This window comes from Gopherus evgoodei, chromosome 4, assembly GCF_007399415.2.
Source record: "Gopherus evgoodei ecotype Sinaloan lineage chromosome 4, rGopEvg1_v1.p, whole genome shotgun sequence".
Taxonomy (NCBI): Eukaryota; Metazoa; Chordata; order Testudines; family Testudinidae; genus Gopherus; species Gopherus evgoodei.
Genome location: NC_044325.1, coordinates 119,729,642 through 119,746,378, shown reverse-complemented (window position 1 = coordinate 119,746,378; position 16,737 = coordinate 119,729,642). Strand labels below are relative to the sequence as shown.

Sequence of the window (16,737 nt, the reverse complement as noted above, 5' to 3'; positions counted from 1 at the left end):
AACCAAGAGTCAAACTTTTCTCAAACGTGTAGGCTTCTTATTACTTACAGAGAAGCCTCTCTGAATGATTCCCATGTCTAAATTTTCACATACCTAAGAATTTACAGTAAAACCCTGATTGTGCATACTTTCTGTCAAAATTAAGTTTCCAAACTGTCAAAACTAAGTATTCATGAAATAATGACTTTTTGAAGATTCTGATTACACAAATGTGTTCTAGTAAATTAAACTAAGAAATAGATAGTGGATCTCTGATGTGTGGAACACTTAGTCAAATCTGGGTTTTACATTAAATTCTAAGTAGTTGGGGTCTAGATTGTTGTGAATTCACTGAGCTTTTTTCCAAATGTATGTTTTTACATTGTTTGTTTATGCATTATTACTATTAGTGTTGACAGACTGTAGTCTGATATAACTGTATGTGAAATACTGAAATTACTTTCTAAAATAGTTTTATTATAAATATAGAAGTGTACTTGGGATTCTTATATAACTGTGTGTAGAGAACTGTTTTAATTATATAGAAAATATAGCTTGTTTTTTAGAATCCAAACTGATAAAATGTTGCTTCCACACTGAGCATCTGTTTTAGAGAGGCCAGTTTCAGATGAAGTGGATTTCCATTAAAGAGTTTCTTGTGCTAAAGAGAGCCATTCATTTCAGCCTCTCTTTAGCAATCTTCCTCACTGCAAAGGGCAGCCGCTCCTGGTGCTGCTTCACGCTTGCACAAGGCTTGCAGTTTGGGTGGGCAATATTGATATATAACTGAGAATCTCTACGCTCATTTCATGCATTATCTGGGTATAACAGCTTCTGAATCACAATTGCTTCTTCCTCCCAATCTAGTCATCTCATCTGTGTCCATCTCCTTGTTTGAGTTAGACGTGTATTTGGAAGAAAAATATTGGATACTAATGTTAGTGTCCTCTTAAAAGCTGTTCGTATAATTAAGTTTTGTTTTTGTTTTTTTTGTATTGTGAGATACTTAGCCTTTCCATACGAAAGTCATTAAGGGATTCTGTTTTTCCAGAATGGAATTATCACAGGCGTATATCCAGCTAGCCCATCCAGCTGGCTTATTGTAATAGTGGGGGTGATGTCAACAATGTATGCCAGAATTGATCCGTCTTTAGGAATAATAGATAAAATCAACCGGACCCTTGATACAACGTAAGTAGACTAGTACCTATTTCCTTTGAATTAATCAGTTTTTTTAATGCAAACCAGCATTTCTCTTGTGAAGCAGATGTATAATTTAATAAACTTTCACATATCAAGTTTTAAGTTAAAGAACTAAATCATAATACAGTATATAATGTGAAAGTCACCATGTTGGTATTACCACCTCATTTCATTAGCATGAGTATTATTTGAGGAGTAACAACTGATAGGCTTTTCATTGGACACGAACAGACAGCACCGGTGTTGTGGACAGGACTGAAGCACATTAACAGAGCCTGTACAGAGGAATCTTGTACAACCCTGCCCTGCAACTTGCCTGGCTTAGGCAACGTACCTCTGAGTGCTAAATTAATTCACAATTTTAAGAAAATAAGTGAGATATCTCAATGGGATGTTTCACCTGTAGACTGACTTGTATATCAGGACACTATATCCATGTCTCTGTTTAGATAAGAAGTACAGTTGACTACAAAATGTTGCCATGATTCTATTTATACTGTAGAAATTGATTTAAACCTTCTTTGACTCAGTTCAGCTATGTAAGTATTAGGCTACTAGGTAGCCAGAGCTATTTGGAAGCATCAGGAAATACAGTAAGCTCAGTTCTCCAAAGTCATGCAGAAATATAGAAAGCTATTGCATGCATCTCACTAGCTGGATTGGAGATATAACTTCAGTTAGTATTTTCAGAAGTCCACCACATGTTTCAAATGTGGTTGGGAATATGTGTATGATAAACTGCACTTTTGACACTATATATTTAAATAAAAGAATTCTTATCATGCCAAGCCTGGATGGGCATATTGTTTTATGAATTCGACATATATTCGACACGCACAAGGTATAAACACTGAAGTCTTTTGATATGGTATTTTTCACCCCAATATTTCTTGTCAGAGGAGGAATAGTACAGACCACAGCCAATCAAAGCACTGGTAGACATGAGACAAACTTTCTACAGTGTCTTCTGCTAAGTTAGTCTTTGTGCAGGATGGAACCCACACAATCCTGACTTGCAACATACTGCTCTTCTGACTCTGGGCCTTTCTTAGTAGTGGCAGAGTATGTGGTAGTTTTCTGATATGCACAAATGAGGCAAGGATGAAACCACAAACTCTTTTGTACTTGTGACGGAAGGAAAGGAATTTGTTCTCTTATTAGAGTTATAAGGCTAATAGGTCAAATCATTTAGTGCTACCTTTCTCTCAGTTACTACCATTTTAACACACTTTTCTGCACATCTTGTATGTACAGTCACTGAAGAAGCTGGGTGAATTATGTTAAATCATGTTGGACCTTTCTAGTGACTTACGAGTGTAAATCCAGGGTGAATGAGAACAGAGTTTATCCTCTTCTCTATTCCTACAGCACGATGAGAGGAAGTGTGTGGGAAAAGATGCTAATACTTAAATATTATTTAAAGCTCCCTTTTAATAGTCATTTTTAAGGATTTGGAGACTTGATGCCCCAGAGAAAATTCTGATCATACTTTTTATCTCTCTCAATTGAGAAAAGTGGACTTAGCATGTAGAAAGAGACTAGCTTGGCAATGGCCTCAAAAGGTGAAGTTGGTTTATCCACAGTCTAGGTACTGCATTGACAGCTGAAGTACAAGTTGCATCACAGCACCCTCCAGTGTGTCTCACCTCTGAGCAGGAAGTATCACCTATAGGGAGTGAGAAACTTCCCTTTGGCTGAATGGCAATCTCCTCTTTGAGTTTACCTAGATTAGTAAAAGATCTAACCACAGTAGTTTCCTTTGTGTAAATGCAGGTTAACATCCTTTACCTCAATTTCTGTTGCTCAAGGTCAACCGTACTATAAAGCCTAGAGACGTACAACAGTGAGGAATTAGGCATATTGGAGCTCCTGCACACAAACCTTATTTCCTCTCCATCCTAATCATCCCCTGCCTCCAGAATAGCCCTTACATGTGTGCACACAACTGCTTTTATGTAGGGTGGTTGGCAAAGGAGGTGGCAAAACTATCCCAATAGAGTTTGCCTATGCCAGAGGAATTCACCACCACACAATAGAGAATGACTTTAATGGACCAAAGAACCCTCTAATTCTCCCAGAAATCTGTTGGTGAAAGGTTAGCTATAGGACCTCTATATAGAGCTTAATGTGGCTAGTCACTGGGAACAAGCAGGGCTCATGTTAGCACTTTTGTAGTTCTTATACACTGTTTTACCTCTTCTGACATTAATTGGTGTAAACTGACTTTTATTTTAAATAGTGGTTATATGTCCAACCAAACGCAGAACATTGTGAGTGGGATGCTTTTTTGGCACAGGGCTGTGGGTAGCCCTTATTATGACAATGCGATACTCACTGAAGATGCTGCTTTCCTATCATGGATGGATATTTGCTGAACATGGCAAACTTTCCACAGGAACCAAGATTTGGATAGGTAAGGAAATTTTGTCTGTTTCCGTTTTAATTGTGGCACTGATAAGATACCTTAAATACCATTTGATCTTTTCTTGTGTCATTAAGCTCTTAAAAGCCAGTTCCTTAGTTATTTTTCAGTTTTCTTTGTCTCATTCATTCATTCTTAATGTTTGGTATTCATTGGGGAATGTCCTTGTACAATGCTATTTGCTCTCCCAGTGTCTTTGGTTGCTGTCATCCAGTTGCCACCTGAGTTGTTGTTGAAACTGTTCTGGTAGTTCTTGGAGAAGGGAGAGTACTTATATAATTTGCTAATTCACCCAAAGTGGGGGATCAAATATACATCCTACAGCCACTTCTTTAGTATGGAAGTACAACTCCGAGATTAGAGGTCCCGAGCATATAGTGCTGCATCTTCTACAGAATGACTTGACCTAACTGCTTAGTGCAGGATGGAGCACTAAATTTTGGGAATTGTAATCCTTGCAATGTGACATCCCTGCTCTAGATGAGAAGCACTGTAATCTACTCGATTTAAAGTAAAATACTTGCAGCCCTCTGGTTCCTGGCAACATGGCTTTCAGTTGGATGCTCTTTACCCCCAAACAGCTGCAACATTTGAAAGACTATGGTTGTGCCTGATGAACAGAGAGAAAACAGCAACACAGAAGATAAAACCTGTTAAGCAGTCTAAAACAATAAAGTTCCCCTTTACTGCTCCCCTATGATCCACCTTTTTATTGATGTTTAGTTTCATTTCATTTACTTGAAATTTTTTCTCTCAAATTGATTTCCATATACACCTCTACCTTGATATAACGCAACCTGATATAACACACATTCGGATATAACGTGGTAAAGCAGTGCTGGGGGGGCTGCGCACTCTGGGGGATCAAAGCAAGTTCAATATCATGCGGTTTCACCTATAACGCAGTAAGATTATTTTTTTTGGCTCCCAGGAACAGTGTTATATCGAGGTAGAGCTGTAGTTGAAAATATGGGACTTTAGCCATGTTATGGTAAAGATGCAGTTTTCTATACCTATTTTGGTCTACAGTAAATATGTATTCGTTTTGAGCTTTGTTTTCTTTCATTGCAAAATCTTTTCAAAGTATTTAGCACTTCTATGTTCAAAGCATGTTGAAAACATAAAAGCACAAAATGCCTTTGTGAGGTTAGGTGGTTTCTGTTACTCATTTTACAGATATGGGGGGAACTGAGGCAGACACCTAATGATTCACCCAAAATAGTAAAAGAAGCCATATGCCTCAAATGATGTGTTTAGAGCGATCTGTTTGCATGTGGGTGAATGCATTTTGGGGAGGGGATTTGCTGTTAATCAAACTCAATTATGTCAGCAAAAATACTTACCCTTGTTTTGCCCTTGGTTGTATTAAAAATGGAGTAGGAGCCTGATTAAAATAAACATGATGATACCCATTATTTATCGCATCCTCCAGGTTTACTACAGTGTGGGGTTAACATGTAGTGGCTGTGTTTATGAAGGATGTTCAGTAGGCATGTAGAATGATATGCTAAAATAATTCTAAGGTAAATACGTATGTTATAAATGAAATTTTTGATAGTTCCCCCAGATATGGTACTGAGAGCCTCCTGATATGAATTTATACAGTACAGGTACTAAATGGTAAGGCGCAGTCCACTCTGTCAAAATTGCATACACTAAGACTTGGTTATTAACACTGGCATCCTCATACTCGTTTTCATTGCATTCTTAGAAACTGTACTATGGACTTGTTGGGCCAATGGCTTTTGTTAGGAATGTATTTTTTGGAGGGTGTGGGAGGAAACACTGTCTAAGTTAGATTTTTATATCAGGCTAAAACTGCGTAGGAAAATGGTTCTCAAACATAGTTACAATATTTAATGTTTTAAAATGTGGTTGTAGCTAGCTAGTGTTCTTATTCTAGCATGGGCCTTAACCTAGTGATGGAATAGGTTGAGACACCATATAGATATAAGTTCGATTTTCCGTCTTGCCAATCCTCTAGTTTTCAAAGATGTACAGTAACTCCTCACTTAAAGTCTTCCCGGTTAACAGTCGTTTTGTTACGTTGCTGATCAATTAGGGAAAATGCTCATTGTGCAGTGCTCTCTTCTAACATTGTTTGGCAGCCACCTGCTTTGTCCACTGCGTGCAGGAAGAGCAGCCCATTGCAGCTAGCTGATGGGGGCTTGTAACCAGGGTGGACTGGCAGCTCCCAGCTCCCCTAAGTTCCCTGTGCTGCAGCTGCCCAGCAGGCTATCAAGGAAGTTCAGCTGTCCCTCCCCCCACTGCCAAGTGCTGCTCCTGCCCTCTGCCTTGGAGCTGCTCCCAGAGACTCCTGCTCGCTGTGGAGGGGGGGCTAATGTCAGGGTGTCCCCCTCCCCTCTGCTCCTGCACCCCGCTTACCCCTTCTCCATATAGAGCACGGAGGGGACATGGATGGAGAGAGACAGAGAGCGCTTGGGGCAGCAGCTGCTGTCTCTACTTCCTGATCCATTTAAAAAGACAATGCACTTAAGAGTGGGTCAGCTTACTTAAAGAAGCAGTGTGCATCTCTCTCTCTCTTCCTCTCTCCCTCCACCCCACAAGATGTGTGTCTGTCTCTCTCTGCTGTGCTGTCTCCCCTCCCTCGTATTTGTGGTGCCTTGTGTGAGAGGCTACATTAACAACAGTGTGTTAACTGTTGAGGGCTCAGCTGAGTGCTAGTTCATCATTTAGCAGCAAGGCATCCCTGGGAAATATCCCTCCCTCTTTCACCCTCTAACTTCACCAACTCAACCAAGCTTCACAGTCGTCATAGCTGTGAACAGTATTAAATTGTTTAAAATGTATACTGTGTGTATATCTATATATAATACATAGTTTTTTTGGCTGATGAAAAAAATTTCTCTGGAACCTAACCCTCCCCTGTTTACATTCATTCTTATGGGGAAATTGGATTCGCTTAACATTGTTTTTGCTCAAAGTTCATTTTTCTGGAACATAAGTACAATGTTAAGCAAGAAGTTACTGTAAACATATTCAGAAAAACACTTTATAGAGAACTTCTTTGGTCTACATCATAGACATTTCTCCTGTCAAAGGCCTTTGGGATGGGAACAGAGGCATTTACCAGGCCTTTACCATACAACAGAGGCAATATGTCCTAGTGGCAGAACACTAGATTGGAAAAATGAGGCACAAAGAGGTAAAGTGACTTGCTCAAGGTCACTCATCAGGCTGGTGGCTGAGCGGGGGACCTAGGTCTCCTAAGTTCCAAAGTACACTATGAGGATAATGATGTTTACCTCTTCTGTAAAGTGTTTTAAGATCTACTGATGAAAAGCTAGGGTATTATTAATTTTCATCTGCACATACTTTCAGTTGTTTTGAATGTAATAGATTTGTTTTTTTTATTTCAGAGGCTGGTAAAGCTTTTCTCAGGTTGTAAACCAATGTTGTACAGCTTTCAGACGTCTCTGCCACGACTGCCAGTCCCAGCTGTTGAAAACACTGTAAACAGGGTGTGTCGTTGGAAGAGCTGAATTTACCTTTTCACAATTTGATTCCAAATGTAGTAATGGTTTTCAATGTCTTTTATATGATAAATTTACTGAAGTAGTTAATGCTATTAACATTCCAATCCCTCCAATTTTAGTAACAGATTAACAGTTATGTATCAATTAGAATAAAGGCTATGACAGACCTAAGGGTAATTCAGAGTTAAAGATTGACACTTTTTCCTTTAATCTTTATCTTTGGGCCTAGGCTCTCAGTGGATAAATGCATGATATTACATGCCTTGTCAGTAGATACAGCAGCACACAATGGAGTGTGATTTACTGGGATAGAGCCCTTGATATCCTTGCGTTCATTATCTGTATAGTGTATTCTTGATGTTATTTAAGTATAGTGCTCCTCTTATAATAGGCTTTGTATTAGGAATTCCTTTAGGCAAGACTCCAACTAGTTTTAGGCTTATTTTGATTCTTGCAGGTAAAAAGTCTCTGCTGGTCTTAGGCAAACGAACTATATATGAAAATTAATAGGCAACAAAAATAGTGATAGCAGTTAAGTCAGCCATCTCTAACTAAAAAACATACCTAAAATGGCTCAAAATTAAGGGAATACTTAATTCATAATATAAAATATATCACCTACTGAAAGGAAAATCACTTTTCCAAAAATTCTATGCTAATAGATGTGCTTTCATTTATGACTTGGTAGCAAGCAGTGAGTAGATGGGGTAGGAGTGAGAAGAGAGAGTACCATATTTGAAGGAAGAAAGAGATACACTACTAGAAAATGAGCTCATGTCTTTCAAGATGTATGTGCTCAATTTTTTTTTACCAACAGCTGTTACAGCTGAAACCCTGTAAACCAACTTTAGAATACTTCTCTTTGTTTGTTAATCTCCTTGTGAATAAATGACAATAAGCTCTAGTGAAAGCTATGATACTGACATGAATTCTTTTCTGTATTTGTTCTAGTATCTGGATTCAGTTCAGCCACTTATGAATGATGAACAGTTCAAAAGAATGGAGTGTCTTGCCAAAGATTTTTCATTTAATCTTGGACCAAAACTACAGTGGTATTTGAAACTGAAATCCTGGTGGGCCACAAACTATGTAAGCAGATGACCCAAAGGCTCTTATGAAAGCACACAGTTTAACTCTCTCTCCTGTTGCATTTTTTCCTGGTTTTAATACATGCTTTTTCAATTTTCAAACTTCTGTAATTTTAAAGGAAGTCCAAAACTAAAATTACTAAAAATGCCTTGCACTTACATCTTTACTATCTTTCATATCCATTAATTCTTACAGTACCTCTGTATACTAGGTGAGTACATGTGCAGTCAAACACCACAAGTTAAGAACTGACCAGTCCACCACACACCTCATTTGGAACTGGAAGTATGCAATCAGGCAGCAGCAGAGACCAGAAAAAACCAAATACAATACAGTACAGTACCATGTTAAATGTAAACTACTAAAAATATAAAGGGAAAGCAGCATTTTTCTTCTACATAGTAAAGTTTCAAAGCTGTATTACATCAGTGTTCAGTTGTAAACTTTGAAAGAACCACAACATTTTGTTCAGAGTTACAAACATTTCAGTTACGATCAACCTCCGGTCCCGACGTGTTCGAAACTCTGAGGTTCTACTGTATTGATATCCCCATTTTCTAGGTGGAGAAATTGAGACAACGATTAAATAACTTGCTCAGTGTGGCACAGTAAGTGGCAGAGCCACGAGTAGAACTTGAGAATTCCTGTCTCATTACTCTAGACCAGGCTTCCTGTCTGTCATTGAACAGGACTCAAAACCTCCTTACTGCTATATTTGCTTATTAAATTAACTTGCAACTTCTCCACCTGACTGGTCTGAGATCCAGGGAGTGGAAAAGGCAGTGTGGTTTAGAGCCACCTTTTCCTCCTGCTCTCCTCAGCTGCACTGAGTATGAACTTAATGCAGATGTGAATCTGTCCAATTATGTGTACATGTTAGAGAGGGAAACAAAGCTGTAGGCACCAGGATGGCTGGGGCGGGAAGAGTGCAGTTGAGGTGGGAGGAAAAAGGGGGACACAAAAACACACCTTACTGGCCTGTTATCTAAATCTTAGCTATACATGGTAGCTTGAACAAGCTTATACAGTCCCTAAAGCAACCCTACCATAGGATGAATAATATTTCAGAAGCTTTATTATGATGTGTATTGTAAGGACACTTTAAAAATACTGTCTGAAGAGGAGATAGGAGATTGCTTCAAAAGTTGCTTACCTGAGAGTTAAAGCTCAATTTCTGACCTTAGCTTCGTGGGTCCTTGTGGCTCTCTTTCCCCAAACAGTGACACTTCAGCATTCAGAATTAACTAAAAAAGAAAAAAGGCATTTCCTTCTGCACGGTGTATAATGTTAGCAGTGTTTTGGAGCCACTACAGTAGAGGACCTGAATCAGTTGAAGAGCAGAGGTACAGGCTAATGAGTTTATCCTAAATTTTGTTCTCTCCATTCTGTAGGTTAGTGACTGGTGGGAAGAATATATCTACCTTAGAGGACGTGGGCCAATTATGGTTAATAGTAATTACTATGCAATGGTAAGTACATCTTCTGAACCTTTTTATAGAAACACTCCTTCTTAGGAATTCCTGTTATCTTCTTTTTTCTTTTTTAATACTTCCTTTCTTAACTCCACTGCTACTAACTGATATGATCTGTGCTTTCTTCCAGCTGGCATGGTCTGCACATAATATCTTACAAAAGCGCTGATGTCTTTTAATATGGAAATGTTCATAATAAATTCAGTTCCTCTGTCTTTAGCCCTGCTTTATTAGGTAGGCCTCTTCTTCAGATTTAGAAGTTCAAAGAGTATTATTACTTCCTGTAGAGCTTACTAAATATTTACAGTGACAGGCATTGCCTCTTGGCTCATAAATGCCTATGACTGATTCCAGTGAGCATTCGCTGTTGACTACCCACTAGGATTTCTGTAAGGAGAATCTAAGTCTCTGTGTCTGGACTTCTGGGGTGTGTTAAGTTTCTATACTTATTATAGCAAGGGAAGCTGTTCTTCTGTCAGTGTAGTAAATCTACCTCTCCTAGAGGAAAGTAGCTAGGTCAGCTGAAGCATTCTTCCATAGACCTAGCACTGTCTACAGGGGTGGGCAAACTTTTTGGCTTGAGGGCCACATCTGGGATGGGGAAATTGCATGCAGGGCCATGAATGTAGTGCTGGGGCAGAGGTTTGGGGTGCAGGAGGGAGTATGGGGTGTGGGAGGGGCGTGGTGTGGTGTGCAGGAAGTGGCTCAGGACAGGGAGTTGGGGTGCAGGGAGGGGGTGCAGAGTGTGGCAGGGGGTTAGAGGGCTTAGGGCAGGGGGTTGGGGTGCAGGCGGGCTCCGGCCTGGTGCCACTTACCTTGAGCGGCTCCGGGGTGGTAGCGGCATGCAGTGGAGCTCAGGCAGGCTCGCTGCATGCCCTGGCCCCAGGCTGCGCTGCACTGCTCCGCTACCAGAAGCAGCTGGCACCACGTCCCTGCGGCCCCTGCGGAAGAGGAGGGGGCAGAGCGGCCCACTGGAACATGGTGCCAGCCGCTTCCAGGAGCGGCGCAGAGCTCGTGGCGCCACGGCGGTGGTAATCCCACTAGCTGGATCCAAAGTCCTCACGGGCTGGATCCGGCCCATGGGCCATAGTTTTCCCTGGTCTACACTGAGGCTTAATTCAGCTTAACTGTGTCTCTTAGTGGTGTGAGATTTTAGGTGTAGATCAAGCCACAGACACTGATGACAGCAGTTTTCATAATACAACTTCACAATGTCAATCGGAATTTATAAGTTGTACAGACATAGTCCCAGTTCATCACAGCTCCATATACTACTTAATCCACAAGCATGTTGTTATACTAGATGCTGCTTTAAATTCTTGAATATGTACATGTTGGAAATAAAAATATATGAACTTCTGTTATCAGAAAACAATCACTAACTGCATCCAGGCTTCACTTGTCTCCATGATTTGATTTGAATTAAGGTTTTTAGTATTGCTCTTCTGTTGCAAGTGTGATGCCTGGTCTACACCTAAAATGCAGGTCAGCCTAGCTATGTTGCTCAGGAATGTGAAAAATACACATCCCTGAGAGATGCAGCTAAATTTACCTAAGCCCTAGTATAGACACTGCTAAATCAATGGAAGAATTCCATCAATCTAGCTGCCACCTCTAGAGGGGGTGGATTTACTACAGCAATGGAAAAACCTGTTCTGTCGCTGCCTCAGTATCTACACTACAGTGTGGACAGTGGCGTAGCTGCAGCTCTGCTGCGGTAGTGCTTGTACTGTAGACCTAGCCTAAATAAAGCTATTTGATACATTAGATTTTGGTCAACAAGTCTTCAATCTGATGCTATTCAAGGAGCAGGTACTGCTATTATTTTGTGACTTTTTAAGAAAACTTGTTTAAAGTAGGAAGTTGTTAGTCACACTATGGCTAGTGACTTGGCCAGTTTCCCTACATGAACATCTTTTCTGTAATGACACTGGAATTATGGGGAAAATTATATTTTGACTAATGCATGATTAATGAACTCTGTTTGCTGAACTGGAGTTTGGCAATTATAGTACATATATTAACTTACCTTTCTTCTATCATCAGGACTTTCTGTATGTTGTTCCCACTTCCCTGCAGGCAGCTAGAGCAGGTAATGTTATCCATGCCACCCTGCTCTACAGGAAAAAACTGGACATGGACAGGAAATCAAGCCAGTATGTAAATCCATTTCAATAGTTTCTAATGTCTTCAAATTTACTTTTTAACAAATCAGCCTCCTTTTTGAAAAGTAACCTAGGAGAGAAGTAGTGCCTTATGTTAAGGTACAGTGTATGTAACTGTAGCTAATGTGTGGCCTGCAAACTCATTGTGGGTGTTAAGCTCCACTCGTGGGACCTTCTATTTAGAAAGATGTAGACCTCTACAATGGAAGCTAAAGGAAAGCTTCCTTTTGCTACAGTAGTGTTTGAATTTAACTTTGCTGTGAGCTGCACTCCACTGGAGGGCAAAATAGTCATGTTAGACTTGAGTATTTTGTTTAGTAGAAGCCAACGATATACATACATGTTAATTAGTATGATGATATATTCAAACTGCAGAATTCTGGACTACCCTGTAGGAAGATGCAATTGTGTTTGGGTTTTTTTTAAGGCAAGTTTTAAGATTTGTTCAATAGGATTTTAGTGGACAAAAGGCAGATGATAATGAAAATGTCATTTTCCAGGAGCAGCAGGAATGTCATGCCGGAATAGTTTGCATTCTTTGTTTACCTTCATGCTGCTCTCTGTATTCTTAAAATGCAGCATATGTGTGCATGCACACACACACGAAGGACAAAGAGGACCAATCTTGAGTCCTTAAACCTAGGCAAATAAACCTGGCAAAATGGAAGAACCTATGTAATGGGCATATTGATGTGGAAATTGAAATGTGACAACTACCATAAATCTCAGTGGCAGAAATCCATCTAACTACATTTCCAGTCTATCCTCACAGTACTTCAGTTCTAAAATAAGTAAAATTGTGCTAAATTTTGAAAAACTTCAAACTTTTAAAATTCTGAAAACTAAATGTAAAAATTCAGTAAGTTTATCAAGAAGTGCAGCCTTGGGGAGAGTAATAAAAAGCATCAGGAAATCAGGGTTTTTTAATACCTGGGTAAAATCAGATCATCTCACTGCCTTTTGAGTAGACATTAAGTGCTAAATAAGTTAGGAGGCTAGAGGCATTTTCAAACCAAAAAGTAGATTAAAACTTGTGTAGAGCTAGAAAATCCTTTCTGTGCATGCTATTGAAATGGATTCTGCATACCAATAATGCATCACATAGGGCTGTAGGAACCTACTGGACAAAATTGATTCCTAGACAATCTTCTTTCTTAAAGCAGGCATCTCAGCGAAGTGACTTCTACTATTATGTTGCAACTGAAGCAGTTGAAGGATGTGTCCAGAAAATCATACTAGATACAGATATAAACCAAAACCCAGCATCTGAATAGTTCCAAACTTCGAGGAAATTCAGATCCTGATATGGGCCTTATGGCTTTAGTACATTTCGCTGTGTCCTAGTAAAAATTTAAAAATACGTCTAGAAAATTCTTAACCTCTATTTAAATGGTATTTGAAAACTTTAGAAGAAAACATTTCTAAATCTGAATATTTCCCCTCTCCATTTTGATGGTATCACTGTTTGTTTTAAAACAATCATCGAATGAGTCTCAGGAGGATGATTAGATTTTTTTATTTTTATGGAGTAATGTACAGGTAATGCCATGCCAATGGCTTTTCTGTTGTTCATACAAAGGGCTTCCCTTTCCTCTGTGCCTTCAGTTTGTAGTTAATTTCTACTCAGTTTTGTGGCCATTAATTTTAATGAATAAATGCTGCTAATGGAGGGAATCAGTTCTGCTTGAGACCTAGGATCATATGACTGTTTTAAGAGACTGCAGTCTAATAAGAATCTGTTCTCTTGCATATATACATATAAATATGTTCACTGATATGCCATGTAACTGTGAGGCATCAGAGGCTGTGAAGAGGCAACTCCCAATGGATGATATGAAGTTCTGCATCAGTGATTGGTATTGAGAAAACCTTGAATCTGTTAAATCCACAGCTTTGATCATCTGCTTTTAAGGGGAAGCTCGTAGTAGCTGGGCAGTATACATACGACTAGTGGAAAAACTATGGAACCTAACATGGGTAGGTCAGAGGACAACTGAAAAGAAAGGGAGGGGAAAAAGGGTCTTTGATGTGTTAAGAATCCTCATGTTATCCTACAGTCTCTCTCTAACTAGCATGTGTGTGTTTTCTCTCAATTTGCTAATTGTATGTATAAAAACGCAATTGTAACGTACGTTTGCGGCATAGATTCTTCTGATGGAATCCACTGTTCCACTCTGCTCAGCTCAGTGGGAGCGAATGTTTAATACCTCCCGTATCCCAGGAGAGGAAACAGGTAAGCGGGGCCAGCCAAAGACAAGGAACGTCAGGAATTCCAAACAGTCTGCAGAATATTTCCGAAGGGTGTCCTCTTAATATATCCATAAGCTGCTAGACCTGTACTTTCAAAGAGAAAAACCTGAAAAAGGAGTAAAACATGCTCTTATGTTAAACTGAATGTGTGCTGTGAACATTTCTCAGCGGTTAGGAAATTAGCATAATCGTTTCATAGACATTTCTCCTTTTTGACTGACTTCAATTAGTACGGTAGTATTCTGACAGATTAATGGTTTTTGGCTGTTCCTTTCCTTTGTTTAGAAGCTGGCCCTAGGAAACTGTTTACTGCCTTGTTGTTTCATATTTACTTTTTCCTCTATTCTGTTCCTTAAGGTCCTTTTGGTTTTTATCTACATTTTTATCTCCATGAAAGTTCCGTTCTCTCTGAGATCTCACAATCATTTGAAATCTTTTTATTTTGTTTTTGACATTCCTTTTTTCCTTTCAGCTTATGATTCAAAATACCATCCCAATGTGCTCTTCTCAGTATGAACGTATGTTCAACACTAGTCGTATACCAGGCATAGAGACAGGTACAGTTTTAGTCCTGTCAGTGTTTTTAGCCCCTACTTGCATCTTAACCTTCTTTGTACATAGTAAGAGATGTTACTGGTTGAAATCACCTATAGTAATGACACTTTGGATAAAAAGTGTGATTTCTCCATAACATGCTCTAAGATAATTATATTGCTTTTTATAATAATTAAGAGCTCAATTCTTCAAAGTTATGAACTACTTCCACAGCGTTGTGAAGGCTTGTCAATATAATAAAGGAAGTGTCAACTGGTTAAAATGGAGGGGGGGGTCTACTCCTGCAATTTGTTCTGTCTGCCACTTATTGTGTGACACTAGGCAGTTCCCTTTCCTGTGCTTAGTTTACTTATAGGAAAAAAAATTATTCACCTACCTTACAGAAATCGTGAGGTTTAAATAATTGTAAAAAGTTTGAGTGCTCTTCAAACACACGTCACTCTAATGGTGGAGCAATATAAATAGGACATAGTAAATAGGTGTAGTTAAAATCTTTAGAAAGAGAGAAAAGGGGAGTAGCTAGAAAGTAAGGCACTATTATTTAAATTGTGTATGTTGTATTCCAGGTCTGCATTCATAAGAGGTTTATACATACTGGTAGTTCTGGGCACTAGCAAGGGATTATGAAACCTTTCATCACTAGTACAAATCACTGGGCTATATGAAATCGGGTTGATGGTATGTGACCATATTACAAAAAACACTCTTGCAGTTGGTACCCTTGTTAATCTGGGAAACTAGAGGTATGTTCTTATCCTCTAAAGTGTCTTCAGGTGAGAGTTGAACTGCTAAGGTTATTAATCTCATATTCCACCAGCAATTACAAATTGCTACAAAAGAGAGCATCCTAGCAAACATACAAGGGTACATACATTTTACACACTTTGGCATTTTTAAAAATGTTTCTTGCCATTTCTTAAAATTATATCCTGCAGCCCATCTTCTGTTACTTAATCCTGCAGTGAAGTCCCAATGTTTAGTGTTATATAAACTTCTGTGATGGTGGATTGTGGTGTCACAAACACAAGGTAATAATTCACTGCAGAATAAAACAATTACTTCTGTTCAAGAAAAAAACCAAAGAAAATGGATTCAGAAGTAGATAGCTTTTTGTTTTTAAAACAAGTCTTAACAAAAACAGGCCAATTCTCCTTTGTGGAGAGATTTGTTAAGAGTATTTAAGCCATCAAGTATCCTCAGTCAGAGCAGTGAAGACTTGTAGAATCAGACTATCAGGGTTGGAAGGGACCTCAGGAGGTCATCTAGTCCAGCCCCCTGTTCAAAGCACGACCAATCCCTAGACAGATTTTTACCCCAGTTCCCTAAATGGCCCCCTCAAGGATTGAATTCACAACTCTGGGTTTAGCAGGCCAATGCTCAAACCACTGAGCTATCCCTCCCCTATGTCAAGTAGATCCTTGGATGATCACTGCTGATGCTTTGATAAGAATTTTATTACACATGGGAATCAGATGAGAACTTGGTTGAATCTTCTCAGAACCAATGGAAATACATTTCACATCAGTAGTGGTTGTTAGTTCTCACTTGCAGCGAGGATGTCCTTGACTAAGGCATAGAAGGAGGGAAAGGAAAAAGAAGACTTCCAAGGGGAAGGACCTTCAAAAGGTCCAGGGACCACAGAGACTGCTCTTTTTGTCTGCTTCTCAGGTACATGTTGTCCCCAAAATAAGCAAGGAAGAAAGCAAGACTATGGCACTGATCCTCCCCTTTATATCCCTCTCAGTGCCTGAAGATAGTCTGGGCATAGAGAGGCTTGGAGAAATAGGCTCTGACCTGTAGGCAAGTTCAGGGTTTGTACTATAATTACTTGGAATGCTCTGATAAGAAACAAGCCTTGATACTGAAAGTGTAAGAACGCTATGTGTAACTGGTTCAAATACTTTCTGTGCATTGAGCTTTGCAGAAATATGATATAAAATTGACATACTGTTATTGTAACAAATTACAGTTAAAGTAAATTCTGTACATTTGAAAACCACTACAGTTGCACCCTAATTTTTCTGCTGCTCCAGGCAGCAAACTTAAAGTATTTTATATGAAAATCATCTGTCGTCTTCATAAAATAATCACTTTCCTTTAATCGT

General features: G+C 39.2%; 1 protein-coding gene across 1 annotated transcript in view; it reads left to right on the top strand.

Moving 5' to 3' along the window:
* CPT1A (carnitine palmitoyltransferase 1A) overlaps window positions 1-16,737 on the top strand; it is an 85,690-nt gene that overhangs the window by 29,276 nt on the left and 39,677 nt on the right. Inside the window, 9 exon segments of the mRNA XM_030560735.1 lie at window positions 1,031-1,170; window positions 3,422-3,467; window positions 3,469-3,593; window positions 6,984-7,086; window positions 8,053-8,190; window positions 9,582-9,659; window positions 11,709-11,801; window positions 11,804-11,818; window positions 13,973-14,060. Of these exon segments, the coding sequence (XP_030416595.1) occupies window positions 1,031-1,170; window positions 3,422-3,467; window positions 3,469-3,593; window positions 6,984-7,086; window positions 8,053-8,190; window positions 9,582-9,659; window positions 11,709-11,801; window positions 11,804-11,818; window positions 13,973-14,060 (826 nt within the window).